The sequence below is a fragment of the Hoplias malabaricus genome, chromosome Y (assembly GCF_029633855.1).
Source record: "Hoplias malabaricus isolate fHopMal1 chromosome Y, fHopMal1.hap1, whole genome shotgun sequence".
Classification (NCBI taxonomy): Eukaryota; Metazoa; Chordata; class Actinopteri; order Characiformes; family Erythrinidae; genus Hoplias; species Hoplias malabaricus.
Window position 1 is genome coordinate 71,929,914 of NC_089820.1, and position 26,932 is coordinate 71,956,845.

Below are 26,932 nucleotides of genomic sequence, written 5' to 3' on the forward strand. Positions count from 1 at the left end.
AAGATGGGTCCCCACGAAAATCACCTGAAATATAATCTGAACGGTTAGGGGTTAAACTTTCATCTGAGTTCATTGTCTCTCATTGTCCAGAAAAGTTCTATATAAATAAGTCAGTTTTTAAGGGTGTGTGTTTGTTTGTGTTTGTGCTGGTTTGTATGATGTGTGTGTATTTTCAGTGTTTTCTCTTTTGCAGGTCTGCATGCATTTGTGGTGTGTGTGTTGGTATGTTTGGGTGTGTGGATGTGTGGGTTTGTGAAGGCTGAGAGTGTCTGTGGTAGGGTCTCGGCGCTGGTCATGGCAGGGTGTGTGACCTCGGCTCTGATCAGTATTTGTCTCTACCTGCGCGCAGAAAGAGCACAAGACAGTCAGGATATTAACACAGGTAATAACAAAGGGGACAACCATTCATAATACAAGTAGCACTTTATGACCACGTAGTAATAAGGAGGGTCTTATCTCAGGTCTTGGGAAGGGGGTTTTGTGGGTGTGGGGATTAGGGCCAAGAGAGGTTAGTAAGGCTCAGAGTCTGAAGTTTATTCTTTAATTTCACTGCGAGGCTAGTGTTGCTTATGGACCTTACACTGGACCATGCACGGTTCCCATGAAGACAAGACTCACTGTGTTATTAATGTTCTGTGTTGTGGTTTAGGCAGTTTCCTGCTGGACTTTGTCTTTGGTCGGGAGATGGACCCTCGGATCGGAAAGATCGACATGAAGCAGTTTGCCATGGTCCGAATCGGCTTCATCGGCTGGGTCAGACAATGTTATATCAACATGCTTCCTTCTGTCCCTAGAACCGGGTCAGGCCCAAGTTTCTGCTGATGTTCAGCTGAAGCATACAGAACACATAAGAACATGGATTTGTGTTAGGATCTGATGGCTGTATGTTCTGTTCTGGTTAGGGCCTAATTGTTCTGTGTTTTATGCTTTGTGTTATTTACGACCTGATGGATCTATGTTCTGTGTTTTTGGGCCTGATGGTTCTGTGTTGTTTAGGGCCTGATGGATGTGTGGTACCTCTTGGCGGCTGCAGAGACTGACTCTCTCTCTGTTTCTCTGTTGCTGACGACCTTCTTCCAGATGGTTTACATCGTTGACTTCCTCATAGACGAGGTTCTCTTCACTGATCATAAATTACCTGCATATATTCAATTATTGATCAGCCATTGAGCCCTGCACTTGGGCCTGACACGGCTGTAGAGTCAGGTCACATGTGCTGTGTGCTCGCGTGTATTTTGTATTAATTTTACTGTGTTTGTTTGTTTTTATGTTTATATTTTTTGTGGATGTATTTTTTCAGGAGTCAGTTTTGAACACTAAGGAGTTCACAGAGGAACCCATTGGATTCTTGATGATTATGGGAGAATTTATCTGGATCCCATTCTTCTCCAGTCTCCCAGTTTATTTCCTCCTTCAGCATCCCAATCAATTCCACTTCTTGTCCGCTGTCCCCATTTTCCTGCTTTTCAGTAAATATATAAATAATATTACTCATGTAATAATTAATAATAAAATAATTTCATAATGTTCTACTGCTGGATTAAACTGGTGCTACACACTAAAGCACATGATATTCTAATTCCCTGTGACTTTAAAGTAATACTGTGTAATAATTTTACCTTACAATTACACATTCAGAATGATTGTGAAGCTCCATTGAGCTGTAGGGAGAATAGAGCCTTTTCTACTCTGGGGTTAGCACTGCAGAATCTGCACTATTTAACTTTTAGAGGAAACCCTGCAGTGACAATGATGTGATGATTGTGTGTTTGTGTGTGTTGCACTGGTACGAATGAATCAGACACAGCTATATGGTCATTGTGGTGGTGTTATTGCTGTGGCTGATGTTTGTGAAGGTAAACATGTTTATACAGTATATTCACCAGGTTTATCAGGCTTGTTTTACTGATGGTTCTCCTCTGGTTGTTTCCTGTGCAGATGCTGGGTTCCTGATCTATTTCTTGTCCAACGAAGAGAAAAGTGGATTCCGCAAATACCCAAACCATCCCTCTCTCAGCCGTATGCACTCTTTGTTTTTAATATATGCATTTACCAAAAATAAATACATGACTGAATAAACTACCTATATCTGAATGTAATGCAGCTGGAGAACAAACTAGTGCCAATAAAAACTGTGTCCAGAACACAGTCTATTTATAGACTTTAAAAATGCCATAATGAGCCAAGCTCCAAACCGATCCTCAGCATAAAGCAGGTCCTGGCTGTTGTATAGGCTTTCTGTTATTGCTGTAATCCTTTATGTGCTAGTACAGACCAGGCCTGTAATGGCTGAAACATGGAAGTGAACTCAGAAGTTTTTGGAAAGGAGTTCCGGGTGGTTTATAGCTACGTATGAACCCGTACCTCATAAAGTACAGGAATGCTAGTCATTATGTTGAGATGTAGGTTGAGATGTAGTTTGGTCGATGGTTTGGTTGGTGTCCTGGATTGTGAGTGAAAAGGTGTTAGTGAGTCCAAAAATTAACTGCCTTTAATAAAATGGTGCATGACTGAGCACCATGTGAGATGGTAGAGGAATAGCATCAGGTTGAGTAAATTTAACATCCTTTATTGATTATAATGATGACAGAAGTTCTAGAGTGAAAGAGGGATGGCATGACTGGTAATTCAAGTCCTCAAATTGCCGCAGCGATAAAGGGGTAGTGGTTGCACAACACAATAGAGTCATTAGAGTTGATCTTAACATGGCTAAGACCATTAGACCAGCAGGCAGTGGATTAGTAGCTACTCCTTTTCACATGTTCTTCAATGGTCAGGACGCCCACACAGCAGGTATGCTGAAAATGTATGAGCTACTGTCTCTGACTTTATATCTATAATGTGGACCAACACAGTAGGTGTGTGTAACACTGTGGGCTGTGAGTGGACACAGGGTTTAAAATTCTCCAGCAGCACTGCTCTGTCTCATCCACTCATAAGAGCACAATACACACTGACACATCACCACAATATCAGTGTTACTACAGTGCTGAGAATGTATGAGCTACTGTCTCTGATTTTATATCTATAATGTGGACCAATAAAATAGGTGTGGAAACAGGTGCTAAATTCTCCAACAGCACTGTTGTGTCTGATCTACTCATAAGAGTGCTACACACACTGACATATCACCACAATGTCAGTGTTACTGCAGTGCTGAAAATGATCCACCACCTAAATCATATCTGCTTTGTGGGGGTCCTGAACATTGGGTCAGAATTCTGAGTGAAATTCCAGAGTGAGTTCTGTGCAGTCTCTATAATCCAAGCCCAACCTTCACCTGTCTGCAGCCCAGAAATACCCCCACTCATCCACTTACCCTCTTACAATCCAGCTCCGCTGAGACACCAGAACACCAAGGATTGCATTTAAAAGAACTACAAAATCTATCTAAAGTGTGGCTCCTGTATCAGGAAATGTCATATGGTACCCTCCTGCTCTACAAAAATTGCTCACTTTCACCCTGGTCTTCAATGGTCAGGACACGCATACAGCAGGTCTGACTTAGGTGTTGGAGTTTTAAATCCCTCAGCATCACTGCTGAACTGAGAAAAGCCTACAACCAAACACATCCAGCAGACAGTGTTCTGTGTACACCAATGTTGGACTCAAGTACAAGCAACTCCACATCCTATCTGCTGTTTGGGAGTCCTGAACATTAGAGTGAGAAACCAGGGTGCTATTCCAGAGTGACTTCTGTGCTCTATGCTCTCTCTGTCATCTGTTACTCCTCCATCTCATGCTACATCTCTACACCAGAAGACACCAGAACAACAAGGATCACCTTAAATACACTACACAAACTTCCCCAAAAATCCCCTTCTATCTCAGGAAAGGTCATATGCTGGCGCGTTGGTCGTCTACCAGCAAATACTTGCTTGGACCCCATGAATTGCCGCTTGCGGCTATATTTTATAGCTTGAATTTATCATCTGTTTGTTCAGTCTTTGAGATATACTGACTACATCTAATCATACACTCAAAAATATCATCTTTACCAAGTCCTTGGTCACATGGCATATGAAATTATTCTTTTGAATTGATTAATAATATAACTTTTAATTAATATATATATATATATATATATATTCTGTTTGTAACACAGATTTTCAGACGATCCCAAGTCCATCAGGTCAGAACCTCTTGGTGTCTGGTTGGTTTGCCTGGGTCAGACACCCAAATTATCTTGGAGATATTCTGCTGACGTTGGCCTGGTGCCTGCCCTGTGGTGAGGACAAATATTATTGCAACACTGGGAATATGTGGGACAAATAATTTAAAATAATAAATTATATTCATCTCATATGCTTACACAAAGTGTGCTCTATATTTAATACAAGATTTTGCACTATGCAAGACAAAACATTTTTTAAACTGCAATCTGAGGGTTCAAGCACATGTCAGCACAATCACAGCACAATGAGCTCCGTCTGCTTCTCCAGGAGATGCTGAATTTGGCGGCCCAACTGCTCGATCTCCACGGTCGCCATAATCAGGAGAGAAGTAGTTATTAATATGAAAAACAACAATAAAATGGTAGTGGTATTAACAGTGAATTTAGAAAAACACTAAGTACAACTAACAAGGATAAGTTAGCAAAGTATTAACAGTAAAGGCTTTGGAATAGTACTAAACAGCAGCAAGCAAACAAACAAACTGAACGCGCGAACTTTCAGCCAGCATAAATGGCTATAGATCAGGATAATAATAATAATAATAATAATACATTTTAATTTAATAGCGCCTTTCTAACACTCAAGGACACTTTACAATTACAACAGCAAGAAATAAAAATAAATAAATTTATACATAAAATACAGGTAAAAGAAACGATTAAAATATAACACAGTTAAAAACATGGATCAGTTAAACATTAAAAGCAATCTTGTACAGGTGAGTTTTTATTGAGGATTTGAACTGTAGAAGTGAGTTTATGTTCCTTATGTCAGGTGGCAGCGAATTCCAAAGCCGGGGAGCAGAGCGACTGAAAGCTCTACTCCCCATGGTGGTGAGACGGGCGCAGGGGACAGTCAGGTGAATAGAGGAGGAAGATCTGAGAGTGCGAGATGGAGTAGTGACAGTGAGAAGATCAGAGAGATAGGGTGGGCCGAGGTTATGGATGGCTTTGAAAGTGAGTAGAAGGATTTTATAGTCTATACGGAACTTGATTGGGAGCCAGTGGAGTTGAAACAATACAGGAGTGATGTGGTGGAATGAAGGGGTTTTTGTGATGATACGGGCAGCTGAGTTTTGAACCAACTGAAGCTTATGGAGAGATTTGTGTGGAAGACCAAAGAGCAGAGAATTGCAATAGTCAAGGCGGGAAGTCACGAGGCTGTGCACGAGGATGGCAGAGGTATGTGGTGTGAGGGCAGGACGAAGGCGACTGATATTACGTAGATGAAAGTAGGCGGACTGGGTAATTTTATTGATATGTGATTTAAATTATAAAGAATTGTCGAGGATGACACCCAGGCTTTTTATCTGAGAGGAAGGGAAAACAGATGTGTTATCAATATCAATTAAGGGACTGTTAGTTTTTGAGAGTATTGATTTAGTGCCAACAAGTAGAACCTCGGTTTTATCACTGTTTAGTTTTAATAGATTTGCAGTGAACCAGGATTTTATTTCTGTCAAACAATCAGTAAGGGTGGAGAGTGGGATGTGGACAGTGGGTTTACAGGAGAAATAGAGCTGGGTGTCATCTGCATAACAGTGGAAGCTAATGTTGTGTTTTCGAAAGATATGGCCAAGGGGAAGGAGATAGATAATGAAAAGAAGGGGCCCCAGAACAGAGCCCTGGGGCACACCTGAAATAACAGGGAAAGATTGAGAAGTAAATGATTTGATATGAACGAACTGAGTGCGGCAAGAGAGATATGATTTAAACCAGTTTAGGGGAGTTTGAGTGATTCCAATGGAGGAAAGTCTGTTTAGAAGGGTGGTGTGGCAGATGGTGTCGAATGCTGCACTTAAGTCAAGGAGGATAAGGATGGAGAGTAGTCCTGAATCGGCCGCCATAAGGAGGTCATTTGTGACTTTTATAAGGGCAGTTTCCGTGCTGTGTAGTGGGCGGAATCCAGATTGGAACTGTTCATAGAGGTTATTATTTTTTAAGTGATTGTGGAGTTGCGAAGCTACTACCTTTTCTAGAATTTTTGATATGAAGGGAAGATTAGAGATGGGCCGTAGGTTATTAAAATCAGTGGGGTCTGAGCCAGTTTTTTTCAGAATTGGAGTTATTGCAGTAGTTTTAAAATGAGCAGGAACAGTCCCAGTGGAAAGAGAAGAGTGTGTAATGTTGGTGATGATGGGGACTAGTGAGGGCTGACAGGCTTTCACTAGGACTGAAGGGAGAGGGTCTAGTATGCAGGTGGAAGGCTTTAGCTTCTGGATGATATCAGAGATATCTGAGTTAGTGGGAAGCTGAAAGGCAGACCAAGAATGAGCAGGAGGAGAAAAGTCAGGGAGCAAACTGGGAGTGGATTGTACATTAAGAAGGTGGTGGATTGTATGGATTTTGTCAGTGAAAAATGACAAGAGTGAGTTACAGAAATCAGTAGAGTACAGGTGAGATGGGATAGAGTCCGGGGCTTGGGTAATACTTTTATATAATGAGAAAAGTGACTTGGCATTACCTTCATTAGAGCAGATTATATCAGTATAATGATTTGTTTTTGTATGGATAATACATTCCTTATATTGTAACATGATTTTTATACATTTCCTTATGAACAGTTAGTCCGGTTTTCTTATAGAGCCGCTCTAGCTTCCGTCCTTTGGCCTTCAACCAAGGGGCTGAATTTGTGAAGGTTACTGACTTAGTTTTTAGTGGGGCTAGTGAGTCAAGTACAGAATGAAGACCAGTGTTATAGCGAGCAATAAGATCATCGAGGGTGGTTAGGTGATGAGTGTCAAAGATGGAGTTAATACTAGAGGAGAGCAAATCCAAATTAATGTCCTTAATATTTCGGAAAGAAATGAAGCGGGGAAGTTTGGTGACATTTAGTAAAAGACTGACATTGAATGAGAGGAGGAAATGATCAGTTATTGGGAGTTCATCAGCTGTAAGGTCCAGAGGAGAAACACCTGAGCAGCAAATTAAGTCCAGAATGTCACCCTTGGAGTGAGTGGGAGCATTGGTGTACTGCCGAAACCCAAAACCCTCAAGACAGCACATAAAATCTTTGGTGAGAGGGTTGTTTATGTTGTCCATATGAATATTAAAATCACCCAGCACGATGTTATTAGGTGACAGGGTTGACAGGTGTGTGAGTAGAGTGGCAAAGTCATTTAAAAATGTACTGTTGGGTTTTGGTGGGCGATAGATGACTGTAATTATGGTTGGTGTAGATCCAGACAGTTTACATGCAGTTAATTCAAACGAGGAGAAGGTAGGGACAGATACTGGCGAGACTTTCCACTTCTCGCTGTGAATTATCGCGAGACCACCTCCTCGGCCGGTGTCACGTGGTTTGCAGGTGTAAACAAACCCCGATGGAGTCGATTCATTGAGTTGTGTGAAGTCATTTGTTAATTGCCAGGTTTCTGTTAAACAGAGAAAGTCAAACTTACGGTCCGTGATGAGATCTTGGATGAGATGTCCTTTGTTTGTGAGTGAGCGAATATTGAGCGAATATTGAGCAGACCGAACTTGCCAATGGAGTTGGGAAATGATGTAGCTGGAGTGTTAGCCGACCGAGCTAGGCAGGCTAGCACCCTGTGATCAGCAATCCGACCTGTGTTGCATCGGGAACGGCGAGAAATGGACCAGATAGATTGTATTGCCTTTGATGAGTCTTCATGAACATTCCGATGAGACCCGCGGTGAATGTATCTCCGTCGAGGAGTGAAGACAACATCCGGGTGCAGCAGTAGATCTGATGGAGCAGCAGACTGACTGAATCGGAAACGGAGAAGCTCAGCAACAGAATACCGCAGCAGACCCATCACAGGTTTGTGAAATATCAGTAGTCCAGGCAGACAATGTGGGCTTGCTTAAAATATTTAAAAGATTAGGAGAAATAAATAAAACTAGCAGTTTTTCGGGTGAGCAGCGGCAGCAAGTCGCGCCAGCGTTCACTCAGCCCTCTTAGTCCAGCCCTCTTCGCTGGCACATATGTTAATGAAAGTTAGCATTCTTCTTAGGCACATGATTCTGTGGAACCCATTCAAATGCCATATCAATTAACCCATAGGGGGCACTGTAAAATTCAAAAATCTGTTTCTCAGCCCCTGATGGTTCTAGTGAAATTAAATCTTGCATGAGGCATCTGTGAGATACCTGTTGACAAGTCCATTAAAGGCAACACAATCAACTGAAAAATATGGCCGCCATTAGCCAATTACTTTATAACATCCACTTGGGAGACATAACATAGCCCAACCATCATGAAATATGATAGGCTTATTTATATCCTCATTTTCCCTTCATGGATCAGATCCTTGTGGTGGTGGAAGGGCTTGTGTGGTCTCATGACTTCCAGGGCTATGTTGTTGGGAGCTGTTAGCTCCCAGTAGGGTCTCCCATGCGAACAGGTCTGTAGTGAAGATCCAGACAAACATGATCAAAGAAGCATCCCTATGAGTACAACCATTAGAAGTAAGTGTACCCTGACTGGGAGAGGGTTACAGGAATGTACCCCTGGAGCCAGGCCTTGGGCTAGTGTCCGACGGCAAGCGTCTGGTGGCTGGGCTCATATATTTGTCATGTAACTCGGCCGGGCTCAGCCTGAAATGGCAGTGTGTGAGGATCAGGTGGGCTCACCACCTGCAAGATCCAGAGTAGGGGTGCAGTTTAGTGCCCATCGAGCACAGAGTGGGGCCCTTGGCATTGTGGAACTTGTCAGCAGAAACTGGTTCTTGGTATGTGGAACGTAACTTCACTGCGGGTAAAGAGCCAGAGCTTGTGCGTGAGGTTGAGAGGTGCCAGCTAGATATAGATGGGCTCACCTCTGCACACAGTGTGGGCTCTTGAACCAAACTCCTCGATAGGGGTTGGTCATTCTCATACTCAGGAGCTGCACAGGGTGAGAGGCGCTGGTCGGGTGTGGGGATACTCACAAGTCCCCGGCTGGCGGCTGTACAGCTGGAGTTTGTCCCAGTAAACAAAAGGGGCGCCTCAATGCGGCTCTGGCTTGCAGAGTGGAAAGTATGGAAGCAAATCTGTCTCATCAGATTTTGAAATATTACCACCTTTGAATTTGTAGCACTGATTTTATTTTGCACTGAAATTATGTATCTGAATTTGTTTTGCACTGAAATTATGCATCTGAATATAATTGCTCTTAAATAGAACTCCTGAAACAGTGAAAACATTTTCAAGAACATGTTTTCACTGTTATTTATAAAGGTTAACAAATTCAGATAAAAAAAAAATTCAAGGTAAAAAAAATCAAACAATATATTTCAAAGTTGCTCAAATTCGACAGATAAAATTCAGATACCAAAATACGATTTACAAAAAATTCAGAGTACACATCCGGGATACAAAGGATGAGCAATCGATTCATTTGAATTTTCTCTTTCACCTTAAATGCTAGTTGCATTCTGTCGCCGCTAGATGGCAAAATACGAACACCACTTCCATACCGTGGAAAACCTACACGTTAAGCTTCCTTCCATGGATATTATCTCTTTATTTTCAAAATGTCTCAAAAATCTGAAAGCCTCACTAAAGACACAATATAACAGACTTTTGATATCCTGAATATGAAGAAATTTTACTGTGAAACATTTTTTGTAATGGCCCTGTGAACATAGCATGTGATATGACAGAATATGTGGAAACATGAACTTTGGAGTATATGTCCTATGGTATTTTTTTTTAATTGTCAGATTATCAAGAATCTGTAATTGATATTACAGAAGGTGTAATACAAATATAATATCCCAAAGTGCAGAGTTTAATTCATAAAGTTGTGTTTGTTTAAACATTGAATGTCGGTGTGTATATTAACAATGTCTGGTTATTTCTAATATTATTATAAATATTTATATAGAAATTTGTGTTTGTAGATTATTTATTTGTTATGTGGTGGAAAATTATGACAGAAAATAAGACAGCTCTTTGAGTCTCTGAGTCGGCATCAAGTGATATCGCAAATTATATTAACGTGAGAGAGGGACTTGCGGGCAACGCTGTTTTTCACCTCTCTGCTGACCATTTATGATCAGCGTCTTTTTATACATGGAAAACCCTTTGAAGTTCACCATCTGTTCGCTCTTTTACATTTCAGTCATCTTTCACTGTATCCTGTTCCCAAAACTCAGAGTTTCCCACCATTTGTTTTCCCCTATCTCCTGTATTTCTAACACCATTCCAGACGTGCCCTGTGCCTCCCCCTCTACCTCCTTGGTCTGGAGACAAAGGGAGTTGATTGACACAGAGAATTAGGAATAAAACAATTTCAGTTTACACAAGCATGCGTGGCCATTGTTGATTAAATATCTCTATTGATTATGAATCATTTCTATAAACAAATTTCCATCACAATTCCCTCCTTTGATTCTTAATCAATCATTTTTACAGATTATCTTCATCAAACAAATGTTCCAGCCCATCTACTTCATCAGGTTTAGAGTCCTTTGTGATCTGCAAGAGCTGGTATCTCGCTTGAACATGATGAGACAAAGTTTCGTTCACGTTCTAGTCCTTTTGGGGTACCCTTAAGGTTTTTGTTTCTTCAGGTGAGGTTGGTGAGGTCTTGCAGTGAGTATGATGCACCCACGTCCCTCGTCCTGCCACTTTCACGGCCGTGTTGGTCACTAGGAGCACCTGGTGTGGTCCAATCCACTTAGGTTGGTTCCACCTTCGTCTGCGGAGGTCTCGTATCAACACCCAGTCAACTGTCTTGTGGTCGTGGAAGGGCTGGTCGGCTGGTTGCGGCAGCACTGCTTTCACCTGCTTAGATATGGGCAGAAACATCTCGAGATGAAATACGTTGTGAGAGAGTGGGTCAAGCAACTGATTATCAAGTGGAGGTAGACCTAACCCCGTGTTGGGAGGCCTGCCAAACACTATCTCAAAGGCACTAAGACCAGTTCTTTTCTGTGGTCTGGTTCTGCTTTGCCAGAGGACCAGAGGGAGACACTTAACCCAATTAAGGCCTGTTTGTTGTGTCATTTTGCAAGATCATTTTTTAATGGTTCCATTAACACTTTCTACTGCCCCAGCATCGGTGGTACCCATTTCTAGGTACTTACTTAGACTAATTAGGCCTGTATGTACAAATGGAGTGCCATTATCACTTGAGACGCGTTGTGGCAGGTCCCATCTGGGGATTATTTCTCTGAGGAATGTTTTGGCTACTGCCTCGCCATCTTGAATACCTGTGGGAAACGCTTCAACCCATTTACTGAACATGCATACACAGACCAAGAGAAACCGCTTTCCTTCTGCTGGTGTTAGCTCCACAAACTCAATCTGCCAATGGAATGGCTCTGTTGCTGGGGGGTGACCTACAGGTTGTTGCGACAGGGGTTGTTTGTGCCTGTGTGTGTTTTGTGCACACGTGAGGCATGTTGAACAAAACATTTGGATGAGTGTAGAGAGTCTGGGTGCATATCAATGCCTGGGTATCATATTTTATCATTCCCTCCTTTTGCTCATGTGACTTTTCCCATGAGCAATAGCAATTAACCCTTTCATGTATGTTTTTGGGAGACATGGTCTGTTCGTTGCAGTGTGTATCCATACATTATTTTGCTTAATGCACCCTGATTTGGACCACTGAGCTCGTTCTGCTCCAGTGGCAGTGGATTGAATAGCCTGCAGAGTGGGTTTCTCTTGATCTGTTACAGGAAGTTGTGTGGCGGCGACCGGAGCTGTGAAAGCTGTGTGTTTAGCTACATGAGTTTATAATTATCCCATGTCAGGTTTCATGTGGTTTCACACGCATGCATATCTAATAAATGTGATATAAATGTATTAATCAAAATGTGATATATTGATTTCTCAGTTATCACATGTTCTAAAATATGTTAAATCAGATCTTATATTAAACACATTGGTTGGCTGAAATCAATAATGACTCAATTCATATCAATAACCATTAATCACACTGGGGATAAAATGAATCTCATTGTTAATAATCATTTTAAAATCTCAAATATTTAGAATAAAAGTCAATCAAACCATCACCAAACTCAACAAATTCGATGATAATTAATGAATCAATTTCAACAAGTTGAAATTTGAAACAAAGTATCATAAACTTAAATGAGACAAATGTAAGGTTCAAGTGAATCAAATTGTCACCTCAATGAATCAACTCAGTGATTCAATCTGAATCAAACCAATGACTCAAATGTAAGGTTCAAGTGAATCAAATTGTCACCTCAATGAATCAACTCAGCGATTCAATCTGAATCAAACCAATGATTCAACCGAATCACCTTATCAAATGAATCCCGCTTTTTTGTCGCGCAGTGGCCTCTATGCGGCAAAATAGGGATTTTTAATTTTTTATTATTATTTTTTATTTATATAGACATGTTTGCATACAGTCTATATAAATATATCTATACGTCATGCTAAATGCATATATATATTTGCACCAGAGTTCTGGGGTATTCCATTCAATCTTAGGTAATCCCTTGAAATCACATATTTCAGATCAGCCAATCTACACATAGAATAGAAGCATTTTATATTTTTTCCCCAATAAATACTTTGCATGGTCTATCAATAAAATCCCCTTTATTTATTATTATTTTTTTTATCATTAGTTTCAATAACATTATCTGATCTGCAGATTTATAGTAATTATCTAGTCAGGCAGTTAACTTAAGTTTTGAGAAGAAGAGAGTACTTCCCTTTTCACTGTGTCAGTGGGTCCCATCTCAGCGTGTCCTGCCTCTCTGTCGCCCATCACTTCTCGCAGTGTGCTGTTTCTGGCTTTTCTTCCTACTGAGCCTATTGCTCCAGGTAGTCTCTGAGCATCGATTCACCCATGTATCTTTCTGAAACACGTTTGGCTGGAAAGTTGGCCCATTGCCTGCAAATCCTCTTCCTCTGTTTTGCCCTTGAACCCTCTTTGTCCTCTTCCTCTGTCTCCTTCACGTGAAACGTTGGTGGGGGTGGGGGGGTCGCAACTTGCTTGTACCATCGTCAACTTGCCGTTTTCCGTCGTCAACTTGTTTTTACCATCATCAACTTGCTTTTGCTTTTACCATCATCAATTTGCTTGAACCAAAGTGTCTGCCCGCTTTCTTTCTTTTTTTTTTTTCCTTATCTCGTTCTCTGTCGGGCGACATGACTTGCAAAAATCCTCTAATTCTTCTCTGAACTTCCGTCCTCCTACTTGTAGGGGGTCGGACAGATCAGAGGTAACTTCTATCATGTCCTTTTCAATCCAGTATCAATGTACTAACAGGGGTTTTTCTGGGCCAGCTACCTATTTCCCGCTGCAGATTGACATAGGGGCCGGGTGCTGGATGCGGGTCAACTGAGGCCTGGTGCTCCGGTGGGTGGAGGTGGTTGCACTGCCACTTGCTCAGGTGCTGCTGCGGCTTGGCTGTTCTCTGGTGCGGTTATTTTATCTGGATTCCATTTCCATGGGTGAAGTCACTGAGGTGGTGAAAATGTTTTGCAGTGGCAAAGCTCCAGGAGTGGGTGAGATTCGCCCAGAGTTACTGAAGGCACTCAATACTGTGGAGTTGTCTTGGATGACACACCTATACAATATTGCATGGACCTCGGGAACGGTGCCTTTGGATTGGCAAACGGGGTTGTGGCCTTATATCGACTCCTGTTCTTGATATCCATGGACAGGGTGGCGAGGCATAGCCTGGGACAGGAGGGCTTCCGTCGAGGGGCTCAGGAGGTGGCATTTGTTTTTTTTTGCGGACAATGTTGTTCTTCTGGCTTCTTCGCATGGAGGCCTCTAGCATTCACTTGAGCAACTTGCAGCTGAGTGTGAAGCATATGGAGAGAGATTAGTCTCAAAATACTTTACAAATGCCTAAATGTTAATCCACAAATTAAACACAAGTCACAAATATGTTTCACTATTCACAAATGAATACATCCCAATCTGTCTCACGGTCTGCAGTTTGTACAAATACAGTCACATTCATAAATATATATTTTTGGTTTTCATAGATATATCACAATTTTATGTGAAAATAAATATATTTGTTTAAATTTACATTGCAAATATTTGGAAAGTCGAAGTCTCAAATTAGAATTTTTTTTAATTGTAGTATCTGCATTTGTGGATCAAGTCATTTACGTGTTTTCCGTGATGTGCATTTGTTCATTTCCTCTCACGGGTTTTGGATTTTGAGATTTTCCTTTCGCATTTTACCCGATCCAAATACAAATACAGCCTGATCCACAAATGTCGCCAGCAGGTGAACAACCTACTGCGGACAATTTCACATATTCATGTCCATTATAAAAGTGGATAGTTTTTGTTCAAGTTTATGAAAGTTTGAAAAATGGGCTTTCACACACATGTTCAAACTTGGTATTAAAATAATCTGTGGAATCTCAAAGTAAATAGTTATCAAAAAAAATTGGAGAGGAGACAAACTCCAAAAATATACAAAATTCTTGAGAACGAAAATCAAAGGGAACAAAATGACAAAATGGAATGACAAAACGACAAATGAATAGAAGTAAAGAAAGAATAAAACTCAAACCAAAAAATAAAGTTCAGAACGGGAATCTATCACCCGCGAGTAACAATTACGTGAGAAGCAGCTAACAAACCCGTTGTGCCACCAGGAACCTTATAACTGCTTTCACAACAAAAGGGGAAAGAAGAGAGCCCAATAAAGGCGAGAACTAAACTTCAAACAATTTTTCCCAACAGGTAAATTATCTCCAGGTGGGATGACCACGGTGCAGGCGGTCCCTTACAGGACCTTAAATGGTCCAATGTATTTGGGCGCCAATTTTTTATTGTGACCCTGAGTGGGAGATCTTTGGCGGCTAACCATACACTCTGTCCTGGATGAAAAAACGGCCTAGCTGACGTCGCCGTTCTGCTAACGTCTTGCGAGAAGCAGACCGCTCCTGTAAGGTGAAGCGTGGTCAGGGAATAAGGGAGTTAAATATCCAAACTGGCGGCACGGTGGTGCAGCAGGTAGTGTCGCAGTCACACAGCTCCAGGGGCCTGGAGGTTGTGGGTTTGATTCCTGCTCTGGGTGACTGTCTGTGAGGAGTTGGTGTGCTCTCCCTGTGTCCGCGTGGGTTTCCTCTCTTCCCTGACCAAGAGACTGAAACTGATGTCCCTTCGGCTGCCATCATCGTACGTTGTTTTGTGGCGGCGTGCACACTTCACCTTACAGGAACGGTCTGCTTCTCGCAAGACATTAGCAGAACGGCGACGTCAGCTAGGGCCATCTTTTCATCCAGGACAGAGTGTATGGTTTCCTCCCACAGTCCAAAAAACCCACATTAGCAGGTGGATTGGTGACTCAAAAGTGTGTGTGTGTGTGTGTGTGTTGCCCTGTGAAGGACTGGCGCTCCTTCCAGGGTGTATTCCTGCCTTGCGCCCAATGATTCCAGGTAGGCTCTGGACCCACCGTGACACTGAACTGGATAAACGGTTACAGATAATGAATGAATATCCAAACTGACACTCAAAGGGGGACATACCCAGAGATGAGTGCTAGAGCATGTTGTGAGCATATTCATTCATTCATTCATTATCTGTAACCGCTTATCCAGTTCAAGGTTACAGTAGGCCTAGAGCCTACCTGGAATCATTGGGTACAAGGCGGGAATACACCCTGGAGGGGGTGCCAGTCCTTCACAGGGCAACACACACTCACACATTCATTCACACACTCATGCCCACTGACACTTTTTGAGTCACCAATCCACCTACCAACGTGTGTTTTTGGACTGTGGGAGGAAACCGGAGCACCTAGAGGAAACCCACGCAGACACTGGGAGAACACACCGACTCCTCACAGACAGTCACCCGGAGTGGGACTCGAATCCACAACCTCCAGGTCCCTGGAGCTATGTAACTGTGACACTACCTGCTGCGCCATGGTGCCGCCCCGTTGTGAGCATATTCTGTCCACAAAAATTTATCAGCCCAGGTAGCAGGGTTGGTGGATGCCAGACACCGAAGAGACTGTTCCATGTCCTGGTTCACCCTCTCAGTCTGATCATTAGACTGAGAGTTATAACCAGAGGATAGGCTGACTGAAGCCCCTAGAGAAGCACAGAAAGCCTTCCAAAAGCGGCAGGAGAACTGGGGACCCCTGTCTGAAACAAGGTCCTTGGGAATTCCATGGTATCGCACTACCTGGTTCAGAATGAGTTATGCAGTCTCCTGGGCTGAAGGGAGTTTGGGCAGAGCAAGAAACCAGGCTGCTTTGGAAAACCTGTCCACAATCACCATGATGACAGTGTTGCCTTTGGCAACCCAGTAATAAAGTCCAAAGACATATGTGACCATGGGCAGTGTGGAATAGGTAGAGGATAGAATAGCCCAGAAGGCTTGGTTCTGGGTTCCTTGTTACGTGCACATGTGTCACAGGATGACACAAATTGTCGGACCTCCCTTGCCATATTAAGCCACCAGAACCGTCGTTGTAAAAATTCCAAAGTTCGGGTGGTCCCTGGATGCCCTGCAAAGGAACTTGTGTGTCCCCAGTTTATGACCTGGGTCCAGACATTAGCTGGGACATAGAGCCTGTTTGCAGGAACCCCACCTGGGTCTGGCTCAATTTGCACGGCTTTTCTGACTATCTCTTCAATCTCCCACCGTAATGTTGCCAAAATGCATTCAGGAGGGATAATCGGAGTAGACTGCAGTACAGGACGATCTTCCCACTGCCTGGAAAGAGCATCAGGTTTAACATTCTTGGAACCTGGACATAAGAGTGTGAAGTCGAAACGATTGAAGAACAAGGCCCAACAGGTTTTTATTGTCAGTTTTTTTTTGTTTTTTTTTTATTGTCCAGACCAAGAATGGGTGCTTTACCCCCTCCAACCAGTGTCTCCATTCCTCAAGAGCCATTTTAACAGCTAAGAGCTCTCGATCACCCACGTCATAATTCTGTTTGCTGGGAGTCAAGCGATGGGAGAAATACACACAAGGATGGCGTTTGTGGTCCTCGCCTGAGCATTGGGACAGAACAGTGCCTATTCCAATATCAGAGGCATCTACCTCTACCACAAAGGGTAGGTCTGAGTCCGAGAGACGTAAGACAGGGGCAGTAGTTAACCTGTGCTTGAGATCTTCAAAAGCTTTCTGGGCTTCGTCAGTCCATCGGAAAGGGCCAGACTGATTTCAAGTCAACACAGTAAGTGGGGCCGCCACAGTGCCAAAATGTCTGACAAACCGACGGTAAAAATTGTCAAAATCCAGAAATTGGATCAATTGGATCAATTATGGCGGTGGCCATAAGAGGCAAAGGATAACAGTCCTTGAAATTAATTTCATTGAGACCTCTGTAATCTATGCAGGGACGTAGACCACCATCCTTTTTCCCCCACAAAGTAAAACCCTGCACCCGCGGGAGAGGTAGAGGGATGGACAAAACCCTGTGCCAGAGCTTCTTTAATGTAATCCTCCATGGCAACCTTCTCAGGACTGGCGAGAGAAAAGAGATGCCCCCTGGGGGGAAGAGTGCCAGGTTGTAACTCTATGGCACAATCGAAGGTCCGATGAGGTGGTAGTACCTTTGTTTTCTGCTTACCAAAAACCTCCTTGAGGTCATGGTAAGCGGTTGCTACTTTCCTTAAATCGATGGGGTTACCTAGGAATGTCCTAGTGCTGCCCAGGAATCCAGGATGTAAGCATGAAGCTTTGCAATGGGGTCCCCACAGCTGAATACACTTAGAGAGCCAATCAATTTGAGGGTTGTGCCTCTGTAACCAAGAGAACCCCAGGATAACGGGCAGGTCAGGGGCCCAGGTCAAGAAAAATGACAGTCGTTCTGTATGACAGAATAGCTCCTAGGCTCACGCACACCACATTAAGGTGGTGATCCAGGGAGGAGAATATATTCATGTGTGATTACTTATTGACCCAAAAGTTGGAATAGTGTAATGAATGCAGTGAAACTCAAATGATGCAAGTGTGCTACCTGATAGCAGTTGGCTTTGTAATTGAATCGTCTTGGGTTCAAATCCAGCAGCTGGTTGATGTGTTGAATTGAAGCATTTTCAATGCAAGATGTCAGGTGTTGAGCATTTCACAAGTGTAACCAAATCAGAAAAAAATCAGTTAAAGCAAAAATAGTTGCAATGAAACCTATGGTGCCAAGTAGTGCCATGTCTTGCTTGCCCCCTGTAATCGTAGCTTGCGGCTATATTTCTTCTTATTACAAACCGGATTCAAAAAAATTTGGGACACTAAACAAATTGTGAATAAAAACTGAATGCAATGATGTGGAGGTGCCAACATCTAATACTTTATTCAGAATAGAACACAAATCACAGATCAAAAGTTTAAACTGAGAGAATGTATCATTTTAAGGGAAAAATATGTTGATTCAAAATTTCATGGCGTCAACAAATCCCCAAAAAGTTGGGACAAGGCCATTTTTTACCACTGTGTGGCATCCCCACTTCTTCTTACAACACTCAACAGACGTCTGGGGACAGAGGAGACCAGTTTCTCAAGTTTAGAGATAGGAATGCTCTCCCATTCATGTCTAATACAGGCCTCTAACTGTTCAATCGTCTTGGGCCTTGTTTGTCGCACCTTCCACTTTATGATGCGCCAAATGTTCTCTTTAGGTGAAAGATCTGGACTGCAGGCTGGCCATTTCAGTACCTGGATCTTTCTCCTACGTAGCCATGATATTGTGATTGCTGCAGAATGTGGTCTGGCATTATCTTGTGAAAAATGCAGGGTCTTTCCTGAAAGAGATTACGTCTAGATGGGAGCATATGTTGTTTTACAACCTGAACATAGTTCTCTGCATTAATGGTGCCTTTCCAGACGTGCAAGCTGCCCATGCCACAAGCACTCATGCAACCCCATACCATCAGTGATGCAGGCTTCTGAACGGAGCGTTGATAACAACTTGAGTTATCCTTGTCCTCTCTGGTCTGGATGACATGGCGTCCCAGTGTTCCTAAAAGAACTTCAAATCATGACTCATCTGACCACAGAACAGTCTTCCATTTTGCCACACTCCATTTTAAAAGACCCCTGGCCCAGTGCAAACGTCTGAGCTTGTGGAGCTTGCTGAGAAATGGCTTCCTCTTTGCACTCTAGAGTTTCAGCTGGCAACGGCGCATGGCACGGTGGATTGTGTTCACTGACCATGCTTTCTGGAAGTATTCCTGAGCCCATTCTGTTATTTCCTTGACAGTGGCATTCCTGTTTGAGGTGCAGTGATGTTTAAGGGCCCGGAGATCACGAGCATCCAGTAGAGTTTTATGGCCTTGACCCTTACGCACAGCAATTGTTCCAGATTCTCTGAATCTTTTGATGATGTTATGCACGGCTGATGATGATAACTTAAAAGTCTTTGCTATTTTACGCTGGGTAACACCATTCTGGTATTATAGCTTTTTTTCTTCTTCTTCTTTATCGCCGATAAAACATGATAGGCAAACCCAACCGTAAGGCCTACAGACTTCATTTTTGGTCAACAGGTAGTAAGCCCTCCCACAACTCAGGCGCTTGAGCTCAGCCCGATCGGCCTCATGGTGGCGCTATAGCGAATTAGAATGAGTTGAGGTCTGTATCTCCTTCCCCATGTGATGTAGAAATGAAATTCTTTCTTTCCCTTATTCCTCTGGTCAGACCTTACAAAAAAGCCTCAAGAACCCATAATCTCTGCCAACTTAGATTTTGAGCTAATTTGCACAATATACAAAATCACACAAATATTTCAGCACAAACTTGTTCCATGAAATTTACCCAATATGGTCATATGTGATATCAGCAGAATTCTAAGAACCTGACTTTTAATAATTATCCAAAAAATGTTTTGGAATTTCATCCCTGCTTGGCTTCCAAACTCAAATATGGGGATGGAGCTTGCATTCCAATATTTAGACACAGCAATAACTCATGATACTTCACATGGTTGATTCCTATAGGGATTGGAAGACATAATTACATCGTGGTGCAATTGCAAGCCTAGAGGGTGCTATAACAACAACCAAAAAAAAAAAACACTGTTACACTTCACAGGATTGTCCAATTGACATGACAATTGGTATGCATGTACTGCGTGATGTCCTGAATCAGATTTGATGATGATTATATCATATTCAAAAAAACATGGCCACCATTGGCTAATCAGATTTCAGCAGTTGTTTGACGCCTTAAAAAGGTCCAATCATCATGGCACTTGAATGGTATGTCCATGGCAGCAATTCCTAAGCATATAAAATAATAACAATAACAAAAATAAGTATAAAAATAATAAAAATTGCTACTAATGGGCGCAATTCACATTTTCAACATGTAAATGTAATATCTCAATGAAAATTAAACATATTGACAAGAAATTTGATTTACAGTATACTCTGCATAATGTCTAACAACTTTGAAATTACAAATAATGTCAAAAACTGCATAGTTTTCCCTCAGTTGTCAGGTATGTGAAAATTGAGCTTTTCAAAGTAGTACCTGGATCTTCATCTTGTCAACAAACAACCCAGTGGGCACAGGTCAGTTGAAAAACATTGAGATGTCATCTTTCCCTGATGTCAGCTGACAGACAAAATATGGTTGAATGTGGACGTTTTTTTAGACGTCTTTTTCCTGACGTCCATGTGACATCAGCACAGTAGCTGTTGAAGAATTAATGTTCTTTTTGGACCGTTCCCAAAGTAATTAAAATTTAGAAAATATCAAAAAGTTCCAAAATAGAACCTTTTTAATTAATTCGCGGGGACAACTTCCGCTCCTATTTTTTAATTAATTCGCGGGGACAACTTCCGCTCCTATTTTTTAATTAATTCGCGGGGACAACTTCGGCTCCTATTTTTTAATTAATTCGCGGGGACACTTGATACTTCAGAGGGAACCACCCCTCTCGGACGGCCTTTCCGACCGGGCAATTAACTCGATACCTCGTCAGGTTCCGAGTGGAGGACGCCACTACTCAGTTTAAAAATGTTTAATACTTCGGGACAGACCACGCCCCCGGACGACCTATCGACCGGGCAATTAATCCGGTACCTCTTCAGGTTCCGAATGGAGGACGCCACCACTCAGTCTCAAGATGGGAACCAATCATCCATTTATTCCATTTTAAATTCCATAACCAAGCAACCCCAAATGTATAAACCAATAATAAATTGATTTGCTCATTACCTCACTCCAGACCGCCTTCAGGCCTCCGCACCACTCTGATTTAGAAATTCCAATATGCAGAATTTGAATAAAACAGGGTCTGCTCACCCACCTCAATAAATTGCGGCCGCGAGTGGAAAGGAGTCCGAAGTCAGTCTTGTTCTCAAACTTCCGCACGTCCGGGGTCACCAATTGAAGAATTAATGTTCTTTTTGGACTGTTCCCAAAGTAATTAAAATTTAGAAAATATCAAAAAGTTCCAAAATAGAACCTTCCTCCTCAGGGAGGCGTGCTCGTTCCGGAAGCATTACAAAGACCAATCGAGTGAAGTTCAAAGCAAATCAAAGTATTTATTACAATACTGGATCCAGGAGAACTAATACATAAGAAACGCAAAGTGCCCTTTCCATGCAAAGTTCTGACTCATCGCATCTGACTCCACAGTTTTATAGCTGATATGACGTATACCCTACTGGCAAGGCGTTTCTGACTGATTAACATATATTAATATGCATAATAAGACATGTTAGTACTCATGTTTCTCGCGTGCAGGTTTCACATGCACCTGTGACCCCAAAACCTTAATTCTTAGGTAGGCTTGACAATATACCTTTTCTTCCCACACTCCTTTTGTCACCAAAATTTAGAGGAGTCACTAATGGACTTAAGGTCACTGAGATGCCCTAAAGTTCAACTCCCCCTTTTGGCTAACACTTGTAATTTATGTGAGCCTAAGTGCAGATCTGTTCAATGTTAGAGGTCTAAGAATTTAGAAAGGTGCTAATACTGAGTCAACATGCCAGTTAGTGTGCAGATTCTAAACTTGTTTAAATGCCTGTCTAAATACTGGTTAGTCATTCATATGAGTGCATATAAGATACAAGATTTCACACAATTATAAATGCTTAATTTTAACTAATCATTTAAGGATATTTGTCCACTAACACAAAGTAATAAAATGATTTTTCACAACACTGTTTACCAAGTTAATTTTAGGTCATTGTGATGTCTTATTGATGTCAATTTATTAACATGTTTTCTTTAAAGCCATACTTTAGTCATAATTTGTGCTGTGTATTTAAAGTTTCACACCAAATGTTTGTATTCACAAGATCACATGTAAACATAAAGAATGTCAAATATATAATATCTAAAAAAAAGTTTAAATACATACCCAGTCATAGCTAATCATAATAGATATATGAACGTGCAACAAAAATACAAAAATATACACAGTGTGAGATTAAAGCAGAATATTACTTCATTTAATACATGAAAACATTTACAAATATACTTCAAATAATTTCCCCACCCATTTTTAGCACAGGTGTTTTCACATCACTTGTTAGTGGTTTTAATGTCATGGTTGATCTGTTTATAACATACTAAATAAATAAATGCTCTCTTTGTTTCTCACTCACGTACACACACACATAACATTACACGCAATATTCATTATTTTTGCCTTCCTTTTCCACCGCATCTCTCTGGGGCAAGCCATGAGTTTCCTTAAAAATATAACGACATTTTAATCAGCAGGCTTTATATAGTATTATAAGTTTATTATATATTATACATTTTGTTCTTACCAGTAGAAACTAAATTAAGTGTCCAAGCATAAGCACTCTGAACAGTGTTTGGAGTAAACTGAACAGTTTAGAACTCTCTAGTATTTTGATTTAATCCGCTGTGAGCCATATCCTGCAGCTGTGGCTGTGTATGATTTACAGATCAGGAGATCTGCTGCCTTGGTTTTAAGTGAGGCATTTTAGAAATGTAATATGAATGGCAAACAATAAATAAAATATGTTAATGGAAATGCTGTAGATAAGAACTGGATCCAAACTTTTAGCTAAATTTTAGTTGCTACCCCTGCCAAAATTTAACATAATGTTTAAAATATCTACAAATTCAAGTAGCATTTCAACGTTAAGTCAACATCATATTCACAACCAAAATCTAGCATGTTGAAAATTGGCCGTGTTGGATTCAGGCCGCGACCTGAATAAAACAAAAACAAAAATGTCACATCAACGTTGTTTGCCCACCAGGAAATGGTCTTATTGCAGTCTGTAGGTAAATAATTATTAAAACACTTTCAACTTTGTACATGCTGTTACTGCAGTATCTCAACAAATATAAGTGGCAGAGCCCTAAACAGTAATTGAACTATAACTCAAACAAACTTTGCCCAAATCAAACCAAAATTGGTATAAATATGTAGGTCAATATGCAGAACAATTGTGCCAAATATGATCAAAATGCACATATAGGGCGTGCTACAGTTGGCCAGTTACTGGTTTTATAGCTTTTTATTATTCAATATAGTGCCACCTAGGGATGCAGTAACTCCAAAATGAGTAGGGTATTCTCTGAATCCCATGGGAAAGGACCTTGTGCATTTTCATAGCATATGGCAAAAGTAACAGCTGTATTTGTGTGATGCTTGGAAGCCACACAGTAATGAAAGTTCAACATATTTTTGATAACAGTTAAAATTCAGGTTCTTAAGATTCTTCTGATGCCACATATGTCCATATTTAGTTATTATCCAGGAATGAGTTGGCAAATATATGTAGGTTAAATCTCACCAGTGCATTCAATGCACACACTCTGTTATGCTCCCATCAGCCCTTCCCTCTCCCACTCCTGCAAACACACACAGACTGGAGTCCACAGCTACCCCTTCCTTTCACACTCAGACTCTGCAGCAACAACAGAACACCAAGGGCCACATTTAAAAACACTACAAAAACACCAAATCATGGCTTCTGTCTCAGGAATGGTCAGGTGTAAACACATTGGGTATTTTCCAGCGAACACACACTGTCTGAAAGAGGCCCAACTTTATACCTCCTTCTCTCACTCCATCTCCACAGAGACAACAGAACATCAAGGACCACCTTTATAAACAGTACAAAAACTACCCTAAAGTGTGGCTTCTGCCATATGCTGATGTGAATATATGCTTGGACCCTGTAAATTGCCTCTTTTGGCTATATTCTTTTATTGTTCCTTCTTGTAATGCTTTGGCAATATTTTTCTAACAATCATGCCAATAAAGCTATCTGAATCTGAAACTGAATCTCAGAGAGAGAGAGAGAGAGAGAAAGAGAGAGATGTTACAGCTGTAAGTCAAAAATACTTTTGCCATGTTATGAAAATGCACAAGCTATTTTTCATATGAGCTTCAGAAAACGTCATTACATTTTGTTTTTACTCCATCCTTAGGTGGTGCTATAATAAATTAAAAACTTAATTTTAAGTTATTTTTCCAAATGTAAAGCTACCTATATGTGCATTTGGATCTTATATGGCACACTTCATAAGAGTAATGCCATGCACATGCGTACCCATTTTGCTTTCATTTGGGTCAAGTTTGATTTTATTGCTCAAAGAGTGCATCAAGCTCCATCCACTCAGGTTTATTGAAATATTGCAGCATCAGCTTGTTCAAATATCAAACTTTTTGATAATTATTTACCTACAGGCAATACAGATTGCAATGGGACCAATTGTTCGTTCACAGGATAAAAATCCAGGGACTAGTTGAAAAAGCTCCATTTTCACATTCCTGACAATTCAGGAAAAACTGCATTTTTTGAAAATAGTTGCAATTTCAATGTAATGAGACACTAGGGAAAGCATATTATAAAGCTAATGTCATGTTGATATGTTAAATTTTCACTGAGATATTCCATATTGTCAGGTTAAATACATGAATTGGGAGTTACATGAGCCCAGCTGCACCTTGTTAGAGCTCCTGACACAACATCCCCTTTTTAAAATTTTTTTGAATTTGGGTCCCATTTTTGTTGCTCTAGGTTTTCTTTGGTGTATATGTTAATGCAATGGCTGCATGCAAGAAACAGCTCATTCTTACCCCAGGTATGTCGCCTGACTAAAACCTGACTCACCTCCGCCTGACATAATTTGCGTGTTATCAGTCTACCAGAGGGTGCAAAAAGGATGATCCTATCAGCTTTATCAAGAGACAGCTCCCGTCTGTGAGGTGAGGAAAGCAATGAGAGAGGCTGGTGTACAGTCGTTCCTGTTATATCCAGCTGTTTTAGAGGTAATCCTGAAAGGGGAAGTTCACTTATTGCATACCCCAGAGGATGCCCAACAGCTCCTGGCTTCTGCTACAGCTATGTTATGAATGCTACCAGCAAATGGTTCTACAAATTGTTATGCAATCGGGACAGGGGCTTATGCTTAGTTTGAGCTCATAACACAATAGTTCATTGCATTTCTAAACCTTTCTTTAAGTGTTTATCTTGGTAGTGGGGGTGGAGTTGTCATGATTGTCTAGACACTGGCTATGTTAATGTCGTTGCCACAGACCTCAACATGGGAGGATAGTTGACATGGGTATGTTTTTGCCCAGTCAACAGAGTTTGCTCTTTAGAGGGTAATGTAAGGTGTGTTGACACAGTGCATTTTGGGATGCGATTTTGAAAGTTGTGCAGTTGGAGAGTACATGTGTATTTTTTGTTTTTGATGTATGTTTATTTTGCTTTGATCTAAAGAATAGATTTGTTTGATTTTCATTCTAAACTTTAAGTCTCTGAACATTTTGAGCTCGAACATTAATGGGTTAAATGAGTCTCTTAAGTGTTCTAGTTTTCAAGATCTCCTTCATAGAAAACACATTGATGTTGCTCTGGTTCAGGAATCCCACTTGAGAAAAGATTCTGTTCCCAAATGCAATAATAGGTATTACAGAATTGCAGCTTATGCAACTGCAAAGAGCGCAACAAAAGGGGTACTTATATTGATAAGAAGAAATTTGCAGATTGAGATATAAGATCAGGGGGATGAAGAAGGAAGAATTACATATGTAACAACTAATATGAGAAATAAAAAATTGCTTTAGTTTCAGTCTATGCCCCTACTCCAAGAGACCTGGAATTTATCCCCTTTTTGTTGAACCATCTGGCTGTTTTTTTTTGTTTTTTTTTTGAGTTGGTGGTGAGAGCAGACATGAATACAATAATGGACCATAACTTAGATCAATCATGTAGTGGAGCATCTTAGAATCAGTCAACTTCAATCACTGAACTCAAACAACGTCTTACTGAGTTGTCTCTGGTGGATTGTTGGCAACATTTCAACCCAACTGCTAGACTATACACCTTCTTTTCTGCAAGACATAAATCTTTTTCTAGAATTTAGTTTTTGTTCATGTCCACTACACTTGTCTCAGCAATAGATAATATTGATATATAGCCAATGTCACTGTTGGACCATTATAGTATTTTTGCAAAAATAAAATTAACTGTAGGTCAATCTTGCGCCCCTAGATGTCATTTTAATACAAATTTGAGGATTGTGTTCTAAATTTAGAAGCAAACTGGCAGACTTTCTTAGTTTTAATCAAGGTTCAGTAGATGACCCTAGAACATTATGGGCAGTGGTAAAAGGATTTATTAGGGACAATTTTATTGTGTATGCTTCCTGGTTACACAAACTACATCAACAAAAAATATCTGATCTTGAAAAAAAACTTGGAATCAGAGGTGGAATTAGTGTTCAATCTCATGTTAAATTAGCAGAAATATTTTTGTTAAAAAATGAACTTAATACGATTTTTAAGTAAAAGGCAGAATCTCTTATTAAAAGAGTTGGGCAAAATTACTATTTTAATGGAAATAGACCAAGCCATCTTCAAGCATGGAAACTTCGTAATAATGAAAAAT

General features: G+C 41.0%; 1 protein-coding gene across 2 annotated transcripts in view; it reads left to right on the top strand.

The window, feature by feature from the left end:
• The first annotated feature begins 250 nt into the window (after positions 1-250).
• The window catches only part of LOC136679091 (histone H3.3A), a 41,412-nt gene continuing 14,730 nt past the window's right edge, over positions 251-26,932 (top strand). The window contains exons 1-6 of one of the 2 annotated variants that reach the window (XM_066657376.1): positions 251-382; positions 650-753; positions 997-1,113; positions 1,301-1,469; positions 1,939-2,019; positions 4,106-4,228. In XM_066657376.1, the coding sequence (XP_066513473.1) occupies positions 295-382; positions 650-753; positions 997-1,113; positions 1,301-1,469; positions 1,939-2,019; positions 4,106-4,228 (682 nt within the window). In that variant the 5' untranslated portion in view covers positions 251-294. Of the gene's footprint in view, positions 383-649; positions 754-996; positions 1,114-1,300; positions 1,470-1,938; positions 2,020-4,105; positions 4,229-7,463; positions 7,956-26,932 lie in introns of those variants that run through there. The other variant, XM_066657378.1, reaches the window with a different exon arrangement.